The sequence below is a fragment of the Rattus rattus genome, chromosome 16 (assembly GCF_011064425.1).
Source record: "Rattus rattus isolate New Zealand chromosome 16, Rrattus_CSIRO_v1, whole genome shotgun sequence".
In the NCBI taxonomy this organism is placed as follows: domain Eukaryota; kingdom Metazoa; phylum Chordata; class Mammalia; order Rodentia; family Muridae; genus Rattus; species Rattus rattus.
In genome coordinates this window covers 15,714,782-15,734,213 of record NC_046169.1, presented here as the reverse complement: position 1 = coordinate 15,734,213, position 19,432 = coordinate 15,714,782, and the positions used below count along the sequence as shown (strand labels likewise).

The 19,432-nt window shown below is 40.0% G+C and overlaps 2 protein-coding genes across 5 annotated transcripts in view; both read right to left on the bottom strand.

Moving 5' to 3' along the window:
* Window positions 1–8,211, bottom strand: part of LOC116885725 (vomeronasal type-2 receptor 116-like) — a 25,428-nt gene extending 17,217 nt beyond the window's left edge. For 2 of the 4 annotated variants that reach the window (XM_032887034.1, XM_032887033.1), the window contains exon 1: window positions 8,012–8,211. In XM_032887034.1, coding sequence (XP_032742925.1) covers window positions 8,012–8,211 — 200 coding nt within the window. Of the gene's footprint in view, window positions 1–1,067; window positions 1,360–8,011 lie in introns of all 4 variants that reach the window. The other 2 variants (XM_032887035.1, XM_032887036.1) reach the window with 2 other exon arrangements.
* LOC116885902 (NXPE family member 3-like) overlaps window positions 1–19,432 on the bottom strand; it is a 460,690-nt gene that overhangs the window by 375,736 nt on the left and 65,522 nt on the right. The window lies entirely within an intron of this gene.

Below are 19,432 nucleotides of genomic sequence, written 5' to 3'. Positions count from 1 at the left end.
GGTATTCATAAGCGCTATCCAGGTCCATCATGTGAGTAACTGGGATAAATTCCATGAAGGCTACACAGACTGTGTTTCTTTCCATTTGTGGAATCAAGTCTGTGACAAAGTTAACACCATTCTCATCCTCTGAGATGACCAGCCCCACCCAATTCCATTTGAAATGGACAAACAATGAGACCATGCCTAAGGCCAAAGAGGATTCTTTGGCAGCCATCTGATACAAAAAAGGAAAGTTCTCAGAGTTATTCATACTTGGTTCAAAAGGTCCAATGCTCAGCTGTAAAAATGAAAGCAGGGATAGACATTAATGAGGAGATTCTGGAAATCACAGAAACATTGCTCATAACACAGTGACTTCAAGTTTAGAAATCCAATTTTTTATTTAAAGTCAAGTCTAGTACTGGGATATGATTCTGGAAAATGAGTTGAAATACTCACATTTATTGTAGACACTTGTATATCTTAAGGCCTGTATGTATATTTCAAGCAGAAGAAATTTGAATATAGTCTAGTATCTCACAGTATGTAGCTTTAAAGCTATGTATTTTAAAGGAATGTTTGGACAGTTGGTTCATTGACACACACACTCTCTCTCTCTCTCTCTCTCTCTCTCTGTGTGTGTGTGTGTGTGTGTGTGTGTGTGTGTATGTTCATGTGCATAAAATTGTGTGTACACAGTTTTCTAGAGTTCATACAGCATATGTATGCATGTGAAGGCTAAAAGAGGGCAGCAGGTGTTCTCTACTTTTTTCCCACATATTCTTCTGAGGTAGGGTCTCTCTTCATCCCTGGACTTCATGTCTTTTGCTGTGGGGAGAAGATAAGATGGACACAAGGATTTTCTTGTATCTGGTTTGCTGTCATGAGGGTAAGTGTGAAGCTGACCTCCGAATTTTAATCCTCCTGATTGCCCTTAAACCATTCTTGACTTTTGTGCTGTATTCCAGCCCAATACCATTATTTTGAATCATGAAAAATGAATCATTCCCTAATGATTTTTCATGGAACACAAATTATGGAATCAAATGAGAATATTTTGCTTTTTCTCATGCATCTAATCTCACCTGTGGATATTTATAAAGACTCAAAAATAGGGCAATTAGGGAAGAAATTTCCCATGTTGTTCCTGTGATTGCAGCCACAGATTTTTCCTTGGTTTTGCATGTATAGTTCGGGATGAATATGTCCTGACCTGTGAGCCATTTGAGGAAACTAAATACTGTCTCACTTTCAATGGACCCAGCATTGTGAATATTATATCCAAGCGTCACGTTAGGTAAAAGAATGGGGTTTCTGTTGATCTCCTCTATGGCAAAAATTAAGGCCATCACATATTGGTAGTTGTACGGCGTGATCCTGTGTAGAAGACATAGGGATCATTAGAGCATAATCTCAAATCACCATTGGGGCGTTCAACTGAGTATATTCACTATTATGCATTGAATAAACACACCTCCTCAGAGCTTCAATGTTCAAACTGCATCTTCTTTCCCAAGATTGCTCATATGTCATTAGCACAGGCTGTTGTCATGTTTAGCAGCTCCTATGCGGATTAATGCCTTTGTAAATATTTGAACATAGATGAATAAGTCTATATTCCTTTCATGAAACAACCAGCAACTACATGTTCATCTTTAACGTGGGATGTCTAACTGTTATAAGACTAAAAAATTTATTTTATGTGTTTTGAGGAATTGGCAGTGTGTAGCTTGTGGAAGGCCAGACTGAACCAATGCATACTAAGAGTTCCTGATGAAAGCTGAAATTTAAAAAAATTGTTCTATGCCCTTGTCCAAGGTTACACTTGTCAAGGCCTGTCGAGGGCTGAAGACAGTAATATGAATTATTGAAATTTGAGGTGTTTGATAATATTTTCTACCCCTTATACTTCTTGTCTACATTAAAGTTTCTGTATTCAGATCATATATTTGTATAACCTTTAAGATCTAAATGGTTAGTTTTGTGCTTTGTTTTTTTTTAGTAAGTTGGTCATTTGGTTCATAATTATGAAATTTTATATATTCCAAACTCTACATATTCTTTCATCTACATGCATTTCTCTGCTATCTACTATGTATTCTCATTTATCTTTTTCTCTATCTATGTATACCTACATGCATAAATGTAAAACATTTAATCTACACAGTTGTACAGTGTTAGTTGTATGCACTATTCAGAACAGGAAAAGAAACAGACATGCTATCATCTACAGGTAAATACCATGACACCTTAGGAAGATAAAATATTGCAAGGTGAGAGAGAAATTCTGAGTGCAGGAGGCATAGTCTACCCCAGGAAGTGGAGTATTTGTTGGGCTTCCAATATCAAATGGTTGGATCTGAAAATGTTAATATGTAAGAGCCTATACAGTTTTAAATCTTTTTCTATCTAAACAGTCCTGACAAAGTTTTGTGACTCCATGAGAAAATGTTCTGTTTGCTCATTCAGTATCTTGTGCATTGTACATATGTTGTATATGAAGCTAAGCACTCCAGCTTCATTAGTATTCAAAACTTATTTTAATACATGGTTAAATTATATGTATACTAACATTTTCTTTAAAATATATTTATGATTTTTACTAGTATCTGTTTAATTACATCATTAATATTTTGTATGAGTATACATTCAATGTTATATAAAAATTTCTCACCTAAAAGAGCAATAAAAAGAAAACATTGAATTCCTGGTTTATTATATATATCACCTGATAAATAATTGGATAGAGGAATAAAATGAAACTGTCTTTCATGATAAGCCTAATTTTTTAAGCATAAGTAACATAATAACTGTGATTCTCTGTGGTATGTATTATCCACTGATTTGGAATGGAATGATGTTCTCATTGTCTTTGAAGAATGAATTCCTTTGCTGAACTAAATTCCATAATTAGGAAAGAAAAAGTTGGTTTATCATTTCCTCCACAGACTAACTGCATTGCCTTGTGAATCTCTTTCTAATTTGATGATGTCAGGTTCAATATTTTCATAGCTTTCTTTCTCAGTACATATATGAACCCACAAGTGTTTGAAACTCTTGATAATCAAGTTACAGATCACTAGTTGTTAGAACACTTTTGGACCTTTATACTGATTTATGTCCTGGTTTTTACTTGAATTCATTCACTTGTTTATCTCTTGCAGAATTTTCTTTATTAAATTTATAAAATAATTTAAAATAAATTACAAAAATAAATACAATAAATAAAATAAAATAAATAAAATACAATCTTTCTAAGGATTTATGAGCACTTACTTTTAACAATTGAGAGATGTAAAATTTCTGGAATATGCGTGTGGCATATGGGCTCATTGAATCCTTTGAAATTGAAGTTCATCAAGTGTACTGTGTATATATTATCAGGATTAAACAAATTTCTCTGGACAATTAATAACCACTGCCAATAAAGTGTGTGAGAAAAGAAATCATCCTGTTCTTTTAATGATTAACTTGATTAATTTCTTTAATTTGACAAATAGGTAGGTACCAGTGATGGTAGGAGACAGGCTCTACTGATATAGAAATTCTGAGTGCAGTATTCCCAATGATCCTGACCTTTCCCACCATGTCTGTATCTATAGCACACTTCACAGTTTTGGAGGTCCACATATTGGAGCAATGAAATAAATATGAATATTCTAACATCTAGCGATAAATGCATACTCTTTTCCTCTATCATATCTTACAGAGGAAACAAACATTTGAAATGCTAGAAAATAAAAACTTCATATTGTGGTTGCAGAAATTGTATGGGAACAAACCACATGAAACTCAAGAAGAAGGATGACCAAAGTGTGGATGCTTCAGTCATTCTTAAAAGGGGGAACAAAATATTCACAGGAAAGGACATGGAGACAAAGCTTGGAGCAGAAACTGAAGGAATGGCCATTTCCCATTAATGACAATTCCCAGCCTGCCCACCTGGGAATCCAGCCCATAGATATACACTGAACAAAACTAAACAATATTGATGAAGCCAAAAGTGCATGCTGACAGGAGCCTGAAATAGCTGTCTCCTGAGAGGCACAGCCAGAGCGTGACAAATACAGAGGCGAATGCTAGCAGCTAACATTTGTGTTGATCAAATAGTTAGGGAATGCCAGCAGCAAACCACTGAACCAAGAATGGAAACCCCGTTGAAGGAATCAGAGAAAGGGCTGGAAGAGCTTGAAGGAGCTCGAGACCCCATATGAACAACAATGTCAAGCAACCAGAGCTTCCAGGGACTAAGCCACTACCCAAAGACTATACATGGACTGACCCTGGGCTCCAACATTATAGGTAGCAATGAATAGCCTAGTAAGAGCACCAGTGGAAGAGGAATCCCTTGGTCCTGCCAAGACTGAACCCCCAGTGAACCTGATTGCTGGGGGGAGGGTGGTAATGGGGAAAGGATGGGGAGGAGAAGCACAAATAGAAGGGGAGGTGGAAGGGTTAGAGGAATGTTGGTCCGGAAACTGGGAAGGGGAATAACAATCGAAATGTAAATAAGAAATACTCAAGTTAATAAAGATAAAAAAAGAAAGAAACAGGGGAGGGCAGGATGGGATATAGGCGGTTTTGCGGTGGGGAAACCAGGAAAGAAGATAACATATGAAATATAAATAAATCATTTAATTGTAATGTAAACAACAACAACAACAACAACAACAAAAAGAAACACAATTGTGCTGACAACTGGGTCCCCCTTGGAGGAGTTAGAAAAAGTATTGAAGGAACTGAAGGTGCTTGCAACCCCGTGAGAACAACAATACAATCAACCAGAGCTCATAAGGAGTAAACAACTACCCCAAGAATAAACATGGACTGACCCATGGCTCCAGCTGCATATGTAGCAGAGGACGGCCTTCTTGAGCACCAATGGGAGGAGAAGCCCTTGGGCATGCCAAGACTTGATCACCCAGTGTAGGGGAATGTCATAGAGGCGAGAAGTGGGGTTGGTTGGGGAGGGAGAACAACTTTATGTGAGCAGGGGAGGTGGATGTGATAGAGGGATTATGGATGGGAATCCTGAAAGGGAAGAACATTCAAGAAATGTAAAATAAACAACATCCCCCCAAAATAAAGAAGAAAAAAAAAAGGAAGAAGGGAAAGAAGGAAGATGAAAAAGAAAGCAAGAAAGAAAGAAAGAAAGAAAGAAAGAAAGAGGAAGAAAGAAAGAAAGGAAATGGTGAGCCAATTAAGAGGAATCCAACTACTTTTTCAGATAACCCAATCAAAATTGCTATACAGTAATCCCAACATAAATACAAAAAATTTCCTGAGCTTTATATACAGCCTGATATTACACCCCACTCGGATAGGCACACACACACACACACACACACACACACACACACACACACACACACCGTCACACTTTTATACGTTCTTAAACATAAACTGGTAAACAACTAACACTCATGAAGTTCTCATATTCAGATTCACACCCAACTCATACACCTTCACATACAGTAACATGCCACAAACACAGGTAATCACACTGTACATTCACATATATACACACATTCTCCTAAATACATTCACAAACACAATTATTTGCATACACACATTCATACATGCACTCAGAAACCCATAAAGATTTTTAAAGGAGCAATAATAAATTACTGAAAATTATGAAATAATTTTTTTAAAAAAAGAAAAATAATGAATCAAGTTCTTTAAAAACATTAAAAAACAATTCCTAAGAACAGAATGAAGGAATTTATTTTATGAAACCAGCATTTAAAGATTGTATGTACAAAAAACAAACACATTTAATATTTTGCAAAGATAATTGAAATTTCCTCCCTTGATTTTATTGGTAAATTTCTTTTACAATAAAAATACAATAATCTAATGGAAATGAAATGCAAAATTATAAAAATATTGCAATGGATTTTTCACAGAGTTTTTAAGGGAAAAAACTCAAATTTCAAACAGAACTGAATGAATTTTAAAATAGCTGACTTATGAAGATTAAGAAAATTTATTCAGGTTAGTCAAACTGTCATGAGCACATTCAGGGAAGCATTCGAGAAGATGAAAAAGATGGGAATAATATAAGGGATAAAAGGGGATGAACCTGGCTGAACAAGGGTGTGGCAGTGTGATGAGAGGGGAACGATGTTGGAAGATGCAGTGGTGGGGCTGGAAGGAGGATGAGAGTTTACAGGGGATGAATGTGACCACAGTGCATTGTAAAAATTATAGTGTTCCACAAATTAAATATAAAGAAGTATTATATATGTTTTGTGGAGCTAAAATATGTTTGTGAGCAATATGATAAAGACATTTTGGACTGGAAAATGGCTCCATTTGTATAGTGCTAGCCTCAGAACAAAACACAAACCTCCTGTCTGCCTAAACATTAACTAAGGTATGATGAAACCAATAGACATGCTAATGTAACAGGGGAAAGTTCATGAGCTCTGAACACAAGACTAATAACTACAGTCAAATAAAGGATGTTGAGAGTGAGAGAAATATTCTTCTGCAGGAGACAGCATACCAATAGATTAGATAATTATTACCACATGGTCAGCATTGGAAATATAAATATAATCACATAAAGAATTAATGAGTTGAATTTATATCCTTACAAATATATAAAATATATTTCAACATATATGTAGTATGGGTAAATGGGAAATGGATATGAATTAAAATTAATACAGGGTTCAATCAGCTTGACATAGCTCAATAGGTAAATGGTTGCAGTGAAAGTGAAAGGACAGAAATTTTAATTCCAGTAACCAACAAAATTGTGGTCATTTAAACATGCTTTTGTAACCTAGCATTTCTATAGGCAGGTGGGATGGGGATGCAGGCATATTTCATTTTTCATGTATCTAGGAAACAGTGAATAGACAAATAAACAATGTTTCAGAGATTGTGGAAATCAGGGAATCATATGTTTGTCCTCATGTGAGATGTATCATACATGTGTCCTCACTGACACAAACAGATACACAAACTATCTCTTTCCCTTTATCTCACTCTCTCGATGTCTCTGTCAGTCTCTCTTTCATACATACACACAAAACACACAACACACAAAGAAAGAGAGGGGAGAGAGAGAGGGTGGGGAAAGAGGGAGAGAGGGTAAAAATATTAAACAAGCTCACTTAAGGCTAAAATGAATGACTTAATCACTCTCTTAGTCAGAGAAGCAGAAAAGCACAATGAAAATAGCAAGCATATACCACTGGCCGAAGCAGACATGAGAGAAAGTAAAGAGAATGCAAATACATCAGCAAAAAGTTAGGAGTTATAGGGGAATATCAGAAATCCGAAGCATGTTATTGAATTTCTTTCTAGATATTTAGAAAGGCAACACCTGACACATCTGTGTCTGACAGGAGGAACAATTATTGCTCTCTGTGGCACCTCCTCTGCTCATAACACCAGAAGTCACCTGTTCAAATTCTGTGCAAGTCTGTTTCATTCTTTTAGCAAACAGTGCTTTGATTGCTGTTGTGACATTGCTAAGTGTCAAATGACTGTTCCTGTACAGGTATTCTTCAGATCCTAGAGAAAATCCAAAGATCTCTGCTGTCTGCTCATAGTCCCTAGATTATCCTGTAACACCAAAGTGTTTGAAGACAGCTGGAAGGAAATAATTATCTTCAAAGAGTTTGAAATAACTAAATAGAATAGGTAGTCTCCTGAGAAACAGGGCACAGTCAGCATAGTCCCACCCAACTGTTCCATCATTAGGAAGTGCACAGAAGAAATGTTCAATGGAAAGTCTTTGTAGAATGAACATTGTTTTGTCACCCTAAGAACTGAACTGTATCTATCCCACAAAGTAGGATTCTAAGTTGCATCATTTGTCCTCCTGTGTGACAGAAGTGTTGGACCTGGCTCGAGAGTGATTTTCTTCTCAGACTACACCCATAAAAATAGATAATGTGTGGAAAGAAAAGCTTATGGTGATGGAAGAAGTGCTGTTGGGAATAAAAAATGAGATGGGGTAAGGGTGCACACTGGAGAATGTGGTTAGGTAGATCAGGCAGGAGACACTTACCGTGGACTGACGTCTATGCTCTCTGCCCCTTCAGTGTGTTGGGAGGTTTGATAGGTATAAAGGGGTAAGAACGCACTGATCACCAAATCCCCATCCTGGTATACATTTTCTATGGAAGAAAGAAAACACTTATGGGTGAGCAATTTGCACAGGAGCATAGGAAGCATGAGGGTAAAAAAGAAAAAAATCCAAGTGGGCATTGTCAGGGTTTCTTTGAGCACAAACGTAATCTGCTGTGAAGCCAGGTGCTCACTTTCAGCAGCTGAATGTGTGTACCCTTCTGTGGGTTTATAAGAGTTACAGATACAGGAGTCCTTTGAACTACCTAGTCATTGCAAGACAGCTTTTTCCAATACCCTGGAGAAAATTCCAACACTTTGTACCTTAAGGCTTCACAGCTGAGGTCTTCTGTAAAAGTAACAAACAGAGCTGGAGCCCGAACTTCGCTGATTCTGCTGCACAACTCCCTGCTCCCAAACCCCATGGGAGAGAGAGCTCATCGCTCAATCAGGTGGGCACTCCTGAGACTGCAGGGCAGGAGAGACCACCAGTGCTGCCCACCCTTGCCCACATCCCTGGCCCAAAAGGAAAATGTATAGGGCCTCTGGAGACAGGAAGATAGAGGCTCTCAAGCTGCCACTGTCCTGCAGTCCAGACTGCTCAGATCTGAAGGGACCTGATCAAAGAGCCCCCTGCACCCAAATCCCATGGGGTGGAGAACTAGACCATCAGAGGGGCAGACATGCCTGGGAAGCCAGAAGAGACTACTCTCTGCTCACATTTCTGACTCTAGAAAAAAAATGACTAGTGCCATCTGGGCCCCCTGAATACATGGACCAAAGAGAAGGCAGGGGAGGCACTTCTTTTTGCTGCCCTCATGTAGAGCTGAAACCCAGGCCCCGAGGAGTGATTTCAGGCCTAAGACAAGAGGTAGGACCAACGTTTCTGCTCCAAGTGACCTGCCTGGTGGACTCAGAACACATGCCCACAGGAACAGCTCAAGACCAGTAGACAGGAAAGACTACACGACTTAAAGCAGAACACTCTGTTCCAATGACTGGCTGAAAGAAAACTGGAAAACAAGTCTACAGCACTCCTGAAACACAGGCCTATAGGACAGTGTAGAATTGTCAAAAATAGCAGAAAAAGGTAACACCAGAGACAACCTGATGGTAAGAGGCAAGCACAAGAACACAAGCAACAGAAACCAAGACTACATTGCATCATCAGAGCCCAATTCTCCCACCAAAGCAAAAACTGAATATCCAAACACACCAGAAAAGCAATCTAGATTTTAAATCACATTTGATCATGATAATGGAGGACTTCAAGAAAGACATAAAGAACTCCCTTAGAGAAATGCAGGAGAACAAAAACAAGTAGAAGCCTATAGAGAGGAATCACAAAAATCCCTGAAAGAATTACAGGAAAACACGATCAAACTGGTGAGGAATAAAAATGGAAATAGAAGCAATAAAGACAGCACAAAGGGAAACAACCCTGGATATAGAAAACCAAAGAAAGTGACAAGGAGCCGCAGATACAAGCATCACCACCAGAATACAAGAGATAGAAGAGAGAATCTCAGGAGCAGAAAATTCAATAGAATTCATTGACTCAACTGTCAAAGATAACGTAAAATGGAAAAACCTACTGGCCCAAAACATACAGGAAATCCAGGACTCAATGAGAAGATCAAACCTAAGGATAATACATATAGAAGAGAGTGAAGATTCCCAACTCAAAGGACCAGTAAATGTCTTCAACAAAATCATAGAAGAAAACTTCCCTAACCTAAAGATAGAGATGTCCACAACATACAAGAAGCCTACAGAACTCCAAGTAGATTGGACCAGAAAAGAAACTCCTCTTGTCACATAATAGTCAAAGCACCCAATGCATAAAAGAAAGAAAGAATATTAAAAGCAGTAAGGGAAAAAGGTCAAGTAGCATAATAAGGCAGACCTATCAGAATTACACCAGACTTCTCACCAGAGACCATGAAAGCCAGAAGATCTTGGACAAATGTTATACAGACGCTAAGAGAACACGAATGCCAGCCCAGGTTACTGTATCCAGCAAAACTCTCAATTAACATAGATGGAGAAACCAAGATATTCCATGACAAAACCAAATTTACACAGTGTCTTTCTACAAACCCAGCCCTACAAAGGATAGTAAATGGTAAAGCCCAACATAAGAAGATTGATCAATTCTTATCACCCTGTATAAAGTTTAACTCCAAGTGGATCAAGGACCTGCACATCCAACCATATACACTCAAACTAATAGAAGAGAATTGGGGAAGAATCTCAAACACATGGGCACTGGAGAAAATTTCCTGAACAAAACACCAATGGCTTATGCTCTAAGATCAAGAATCAACAAATGGGATCTCATAAAACTACAAAGCTTATGTAAGACAAAGGACACTGTTCTTAGGACAAAACAGGAACCAACAGATTGGGAAAACATCTTTACCAACCCTACAACTGACAGAGTGCTTAAATCCAAAATATACAAAGAACACAGGAAGTTAGAATGTAGGGAGACAAATAACCCTATTTAAAAATGGGGTTCTGGGGGCACTTAAGCTGCAAGTCCCATGCGGTCAAGACATCGCCCAGACCTGAAGGGACCCGGTCAACAGCTCCCTGCACCCAAATCCCGAGTGAGGGAGAGCTAAACCTACAGAGGGGCAGACATGACTGGGAAGCCAGAAGAGACTACACTCTGCCCACATTTCTGACTCCAGAGAAAAACACACAACGCCATCTGGGCCCATCTGGAACAGGGCTCCAAAAAGGCATCACAGGCCCTCCTAGTTGCTGCCCTCACAGAGAGTTCAAAAGCAGTCCCCCAGGAGCAACTTGAGCCGAGGGACCAGAGGTAAGACCAACTTTTCTGCTCCAAGCGACCTGCCTGGTGGACTCAGGACACATGCCCACAGGAATAGCTGAAGACCAGCTGACAGGAAAGACTCCACGCCCGAAAGCAGAACACTCTGTTCCCATAACTGGCTGAAAGAAAACAGGAAAACAGGTCTACAGCACACCTGACACACAGGCATATAGGACGGTCTAGCCACTGTCAGAAATAGCAGAACAAGGTAACACCAGAGACAACCTGATGGCGAGAGGCAAGCACAGAACTAAGCTTCCACTACCTAAAGACTATACATGGACTGACCCTGGACTCTGACCTCATAGGTAGCAATGAATATCCTCGTAAGATCACCAGTGGAAGGGGAAGCCCTTGGTCCCTGATAGACTGTTGGGGGGAGGGCGGTAATGGGGGGAGGGTTGGGAGGGGAACACCCATAAAGAAGGGGAGGGGGAGGGATTAGGGGGATGTTTGCCTGGAAACCGGGAAAGGGAATAACATTCAAAATGTAAATAAGAAATACTCGAGTTAATAATAATAATAAAAAAAGAATGTGTAAGTCTTCACTGTGAGTATTTCTGTGTTTTTCCATTTGAACAATGGGAAAGAACCTGGGAATCAATAAAACCATTTGAGCAACTTCATTAAGGCACCTTGTTGGTGTGTGCAGATGCCTGTGGCATGGACCTAAAATATGGATGCCTGTAGATGACTGGACAGACCACGACCATGACATCCTTCGTGTGAACACTTCAAGAATGTCCAGAGGAGACACAGCTCCGGGGCCCATGGCTCAGGGAAGGAAAAATGTGAGTTCACAGGATCTCTTCTAGATTGAGTCCTGTGGAGAAATGGGCTTCTCTGAGATGTTTTCAGTGAAAGAGCTGCCTTTCACTGGGGGTTAGGAGGCAGCGTTACAGGGCTGTATGACCCTTCCTGAGTGATTATTAGTTAGAGAGGGACTATACAGTATTAGCTGGTGCTGAGGTTCTGGTAAAACTTCATTGGCATAAAGAGAAATTCCAGGTGCTTGCTTGGCATGTCCTAATGGAAAGAAAGGAAGTTAGACTTGTAATTTGGCCATTTTGCTATGGCTACTTCAAGGCTAGTGGTGGTGGGGTCATACAGTCTCCTTGCTCCTGTACATGCTGACCCAGAGCAAAAAAACATTCCTAACTCTGCTGTTCTCAGGATGTTGTTTTCAGGGTTTGGACACAATTGTATTTTCTCCTTGCCCTGAAATGTCTCCCATAGTTGAACAGCGTTCTCTCCCACACTTATTAAAAAGTATCATTAACTCCAAGACCAAACAGGGAACAGCACAGTCAGGCTCTCAGGACCAGAGACACACAGGAAGACTTGGGTTCTGAGGACTGGACATCAGAGCCCACATGGCAGAAGAGGGGTTATCTTCCTATCCCTGCCAGAGAACAGGGATGTTTCACAGAACAATCCTGCAGCCATGCATGTTGTGATTCCCAGAACAACAGAACTTGTAAATTGAGATCCTGATGTGTGGTCACCAATCACTACACTGATATAAACTCTCTTTCCTGGTGAGATAACCAGGCACCTGGTGGTCTATTAGCTGGGAAGAAACAAAGTCTGTATCACCAGGAGCCTGTGGGTGAACCTGAGAGGCAGAGGACCATTGTCCAGAGTCAGTTTTCCCTGTAATCCGTTTGGGTCCACAGGAGTTACACCCAGGTCATTGGGCTAGGCAGCAGGCTGCATTTCCCACTGAGATATCTCACTGACACATACTATTGTTTTTCCAATAATATGTAATTTGAAATACTTCCCTTCAATAAATTTAGAAAATATTATGACCATGATTTATCACCTTGAGTAATCCCCCTTGATTTTTTTCTTTGCTTTTTGGTTTTTGTTTCATTGGATACTTTTGATTTGCATTTCAAATGTTATCCCCTTTCCTGGTTTCCTGTCCATAAGCCCACTAGCCCATCCCTCTACCCTTCTTCTATAAGATTGTGCCCCCTCCCCAAACACCTCCCATTCCTGCCCCTCTGCCCTGACTTTTTTCTATACTGGGGTCTAGCCTTGGCAGGAGCAAGGGCTTCCCTTCCCACTGATGCCCCAAAGGGCCATCCTCTGCTACATATGAAGCTGAAGCCATGTGTCTGTTCATGTGTAATCTTTGGCTAGTGATTGAATCCCTGGGATCTCCTGTTGGGTGGCATTACAGTACTTATGGGGTTGCAAGTCCTTTCGGCTCTTTTAATCCTTTCTCTAATTTCTCCAATGGGGACCCCATTCTCAGTTCAGTGGTTTGCTCCTAGTATTTGACTCTGTATTTATCATGTTCTACTTGAGCCTCTCAAGAGACAGGTATATCAAGCTCCTGTCAGCATGCACTTCTTGGCTTCATTCATATTGTATAATTTTGGTAGCTGTATATATAGCTGCCCCAGGTGGGACTGGCTCTGAATGGCCATTCCTTCAATCTCTGCTCCAAACTTTTTCTCCATATCCCCTCCTATGAATATTTTTCTTCTCAATCTGGATGTTCCTCTGACAATGGGATATTGTACTACTTGAGGACCCAGCTATACCTCTCCTTGGCATTTACCCAAAAGATGCTTCAACATACAACAAAAACACATGCACCACTATGCTTGTAGCAGTCTTATTTATAATAGCCAGAAGCCGGAAAGAATCCAGATGCCCTTCAACAGAGGAATGGATACAGAAAATGTGGTACATCTACACAATGGAATACTACTCAGCTACCAAAAACAATGACTTTTATGTAAATGGATGGAACTAGAAAATATCCTGAGTGAGGTAACCCAATCACAGAAAAACACACAAGGTGTGCACTCATTGATAAGTGGCTAATAGTCCAAAAGCTCAAATAACCCAAGATGCACAGACTACATGAAACTCAAGAAGGATGACCAAAATGTGGATGCATCACTCTTTCTTTAAAAGGTGATCAAAAATACACATAGCAGGGGATATGCAGGCTAAGTGTAGAACAGAAACTGAAGGAACAGCCATTCAGAGCCTGCACCACATGTGGCCCATACATATACAGCTACCAAAACTAAATAAGATGGATGAAGCTAAGAAGTGCAGGCTGAGAGGAAACTGATGCAGATCTCTCCTGAGAGACACAGCCAGAATATGTCAAATTTAGAGGCAAACGCCAGCTGCAAATTACTGACCCAAGAACAGGAGCCCATTGGAGGAATCAGAGAAAGGACTGAAAGAGCTGAAGGGGCTTGAGACCCCATAAGAACAACAATATCAACCAACTAGAGGTTCCTGGGACTAAGCCACTAACCAAAGATTATACATGGACTCACCCTGGGCTCCAAATTCTTATAACAATGAATTGCCTTGTAAGGGAACCAGTTGAAGGGGAAGCCCTTGGTCTGGCAAAGTCTGTACCCCCCATTGTACATGATTGATGTGAGGGGGCAGTAAATGGGGGTGGATTGGGAGGGGAAAACCAATATAGAAAGGTAAGGGGAGGGCTTAGGGAGCTGATGGACTGGAAACCAGGAAATGTAATAATATTTAAAATGTAAATAAGAAATATTCAATTTAATGAAAATGGAAGAAAAAAGAAGGAATTGATTTTATTAGATGAGCAGTACTCCATTGTGTAGATGTACTACACTTTCTGTATCTATTCCTCTGTTGAAGGGCATCTAGGTTCTTTCCAGCTTCTGGCTATTAAAAATAAGCCTGCTATGAACATAGTGGAGCATGTGTCTTTGTTGTATGTTAGAGCATCACTTAGGTATATGCCCATGATTCGTATAGCTGGGTCCTCAAATAGTTCTACATGGAAACTTCTGAAGAATCTCTACACTGATTTCCAGAGTGCTTGTAACAGTTTGAGATCCCACCAAAAAAGGAGGACTTTTCCTCTTTCTTCATATCCTTGCCAGCATCTGCTGTCACCTGAGCTTTTGATCTTAGCCATTTTGACTGGTTTGAGGTAGAATCTCAGGGTTGTTTAGATTTGCATTTCCCTTATGACTAAAGATGTTCAACATTTCTTCATGTACTTCTCAGCCCTTCGTTATTCATCAGTTGAAAATTCTTTGTTTATCTGTGTACCCCATTTTTTCTCCATCTTTATTAAATTTGGAATTTCTCATTTACATTTTAATTGTTAATACCTTTCCTGGTTTACAGGACAACATCCCCCTAAACCCTCCCCCTCTTACCATTACCGTCCTCACCCCAACAATCCTGTTCACTGGGGGTTCAATCTTGGCAGGAAAAAGGGCTTTCCCTTTCACTAGTGCCCTTACTAGGTTATTCATTGCTACCTATGCAGTTGGAGCACAGGGTCAATCCATGTATAGTCTTTGGGTAGTGGCTTACTCCCTGGCAGCTCTGATTGGCTGGCATTGTGGTTCATATGGGGTCTCAAGCCCCTTCAAGCTCTTTCAGTCCTTTCTCTGATTCCTTCAATGGGGTTCCCATTCTCAGTTCACAGGGTTGCTTCTGGCATTCGCCTATGAATTTGCCATATTCTAGCTGTGTCTCTCAGGACAGATCTACATCCAGTTCCTGTCAGCCTGCACTTCTTTGCTTCATCCATCTTATCTAGTTTGGTGGCTATATATGTATGGGCCACATGAGGGGCAGGCTCTGAATGGGCATTCCTTCAGCCTCTGTTCTAAACTTTGCCTCCCTATTCCCTCCCAAGTGTATTCTTGTCCCATTTTAAAGAAGGAGTGAAGCATTTCCATTTTGGTCATCTTGAGTTTCATGTGTTCTGTACATCTAGGGTAATTTGAGCATTTGGGCTAATATCTACTTATCAATGAGTGCATATCATGTCTGTTTTTTGTGATTGGGTTACCACACTCAGGATATTTTCCAGTTCCATCCATTTTCCTATGAATTTCATAAAGTCATTGTTTTTGATAGCAGAATAGCATTTCATTGTATAGATGTACCACATTTTCTGTATCCATTTCTCTGTTGAAGGGCATCTAGGTTCTTACCAGCTTCTGGCTATTATAAATAAGGCTGCTACGAACATAGTGGAGAATGTGTCTTTATTATTTGTTGGAGCATTTTTTGGGTATATGCTGAAAAGAGGTATAGCTGTGTCCTCAGGTAGTGCAATGCCTAATTTTCTGAGGAACCTCAAGACTGATTTCCAGAATGGTTGTACCAGTCTGCAATACCACCAACAATGGAGGAGTGTTCCTCTTTCTCCACATCCTCACCAGCATCTTCTGTCACTGGAGTTTTTGATCGCAGCCATTCTGACTGGTGTGAGGTGGAATATCAAGGTTGTTTTGATTTGCATTTCCCTAATGACTAAAGATGTTGAACATTTCTTTAGGTGCTTCTCAGCCTTTCGGCTATCCTGAGCTGTGAATTTTTGTTTAGCTCTGAACCCCATTTTTTCATCTTTATTAACCTGAATATTTCTTATTTACATTTCAATTGTTATTCCCCTTCCCGGTTTCTGGGACAAAATCCCCCTAGCCCCTACCCCTCCAGTTCTCTACAGGTGTTCCCCTCCCCATCCTCACCCCATTACTCCCTCTCCCCAACAATTACGTTCACTGGGGGTTCAGACTTGGCAGAACCAAGGGTTTCCCTTTCCACTGGTGATCTTACTAGGCTATTCATTGCTACGTGTGCAGTTGGAGTCCAGGGTCAGTCTATGTATAGTCTTTGTGTAGTGGCCTAGTCCCTGGAAGCTCTGGTTGGTTGGCATTGTTGTTCATATGGGGTCTCAAGCCCCTTCAAGCTCTTTCAGTCCTTTCTCTGATTCCTTCAACGGGGGTCCTATTCTCAGTTCAGTGGTTTAATGATGGCATTCACCTATGTATTTGCTGTATTCTGGCTGTGTCTCTCCGGACATATTTACATCCAGTTCCTGCCAGCCTGCACTTCTTTGCTTCATCCATCTTGTCTAATTGGGTGGCTGTATATGTATGGGCCACATGTGGGACAGGCCCTGAGTGGGTTTTCCTTCTACCTCTGTTCTAAACTTTGCCACCCTGTTCCCTGCCAAGGGTATTCAAGTTCCCTGTTTAAAAAGGAATGAAGCATTCACATTTTGGTCATCCTTCTTGAGTTTCATGCGTTCTGTGCATCTAGGGTAATTCGAGCATTTGGGCTAATATCCACTTATCAATGAGTGCATAGTATGTGTGTTTTTCTGTGATTGGGTTACCTCATTCAGGATTATATTTCCCAGTTCTGTCCATTGCCTATGAATTTCATTAAGTCATTGATTTGATAGCTGAGTAATATTCCATTGTGTACATGTACCACATTTTCTGTATCCATTCCTCTGTTGAAGGGCATCTGTGTTCTTTCCAGCTACTGTTTATTATAAATAAGGCTGCTATGAACATAGTGGAGCATGTGTCTTTGTTATATGTTGCGGCATCTTTTGGGAATATGCCCAAGAGAGGTATAGCTGGGTCCTCAGGTAGTTCAATGTCCAATTTTCTGAGGAACCTCCAGACTGATTTCCAGAATGGTTGTAACAGTCTGCAATCCACCAACAATGGAGGCATGTTTCTCTTTCTCCACATCCTCGCCAGCATTTGCTGTCACATGTGTTTTTGATCTTAGCCATTCTCACTGGTGTGAGGTGAAATCTGAGAGTTGTTGTGATTTGCATTTCCCTCATGACTAAAGATGCTGAACATTTCTTGAGGTGTTTCTCACCCATTCTGCATTCCTCACTGTGAATTCTTTGTTTAGCTCCTAACCCCAATTTTTAATAGGGTTATATGTCTCCCTGCAGTTTAACTTCTTGAGTTCTTTGTATATTTTGGATATAAGCCCTCTATCAGTTGTAGGAATGGTAAAGATGTGTTCCCAATCTGTTCGTTGCCATTTTGTCCTAACAACAGTGTCCTTTGCCTTACAGAAGCTTTGCAGTTTTATGAGATCCCATTTGTTGGTTCTTGATCATAGAACATAAGCCATTGGTGTTTTGGTCAGAAAATATTCTCCAGTACGCATGTGTTCGAGATGCTTCCCCACTTTTTCTTGTATTAGGTTGAGTTATCTGATTTGATATGGAGGTCCTAGATACCCTTGGACTTCAGCTTTGTACAGGGTGATAAGCATAGATCCATCTGCATTCTTCTACATGCTGACCTCCAGTTGAACCAGCACCATTGGCTGAAAATGATATTTTTTCCATTGGATCGTTTTGACTCCTTTGTCAAAAATCAAGTGACCATAGGTGTGTGGGTTCATTTCTGGATCTGCAATTCTATTCCACTGGTCTATCTGCCTGTCTCTGTACCAATACCATGCAGTTTTTATAACTCTTGCTCTGTAATACTGCTTAAGTTTAGGGATAGTGATTCCCCCAGAATTCCTTTCATTGTTGAGGATAGTTTTAGCTATTCTAGGTTTTTTGTTGTTCCAGATGAATTTGAAAATTGTTCTGTCTAACTCTCTGAAGAGTTGGATTGGTATTTTGATGGGGATTGCTTTGAAACTGTGGATCGCTTTTGGTAAAATGGCCATTTTCACTATATTAATCCTGCCAATCCATGAGCATGGGAGATCTTTCCATCTTCTGAGGTCTTCTTCAATTTCTTTCTTCAGAGGCTTTAAGTTCTTATCACACTTGCTTGGTTAAAGTCACACCGAGGTATTTTATATTATTTGGGACTATTATGAAGGGTGTCATTTCCCTAATTTCTTTCTCGGCTTGTTTCTCTTTTGTGTAGAGGAAGGCTACTCATTTATTTGAGTTAATTTTATACCCAGTCACTTTGCTGAACCAGTACCAGTTTGTCAGGTTTAGTAGTTATCTGGTGGATCTTTAGGGATCAGTTAAATATACGATGATATCATCTGTAAATAGTGATATTTTGACTTCTTCTTTTCCAAACTGTTTCCCTTTGATCTCCTTTTGTTGTCTGATTGCTTTGGCTAGAACTTCAAGAACTATATTGAGTAAGTAGGGAGAGAGTGGGCAGCCTTGTCTAGTCCCTGATTTTAGTGGGATTGCTTCAAGTTTCTCTCCATTCAGTTTAATGTTAGCTACTGGTTTGCTGAATATGGTTTTTACTATGTTTAGGTATGGGCCTTGAATTCCTATTCTTTCCAGGACTTTTATCATGAAGGGGTGTTGAATATTGTCAAATGCTTTCTCAGCACCTAATGAAATGATCATGTGGTTTTGTTCTTTCAGTTTGTTTATATAATGGATCACGTTGATGGTTTTCTGTATATTAAACCATCCCTGCATGCCTGGGAGGAAGCCTACTTGATCATGGTGGATGATTGTTTTGATGTGCTCTTGGATTCGGTTTTCCAGAATTTTATTGAGTATTTTTATGTCGATCTTCATAAGGGATATTGGTCTGAAGTTCTCTTTCTTTGTTGGGTCTTTGTGTGGTTTAGGTATAAAGTAATTGTGTCTTCAAAGAAGGAATTTGGTGCTCCATCTGTTTCCATTTTGTGGAAGAATTTCGATAGTATTGGTATGAGGTCTTCTATGAAGGTATGATAGAATTCTGCAATGAACCCATCTAGACCTGGGCTCTTTTTGGTTAT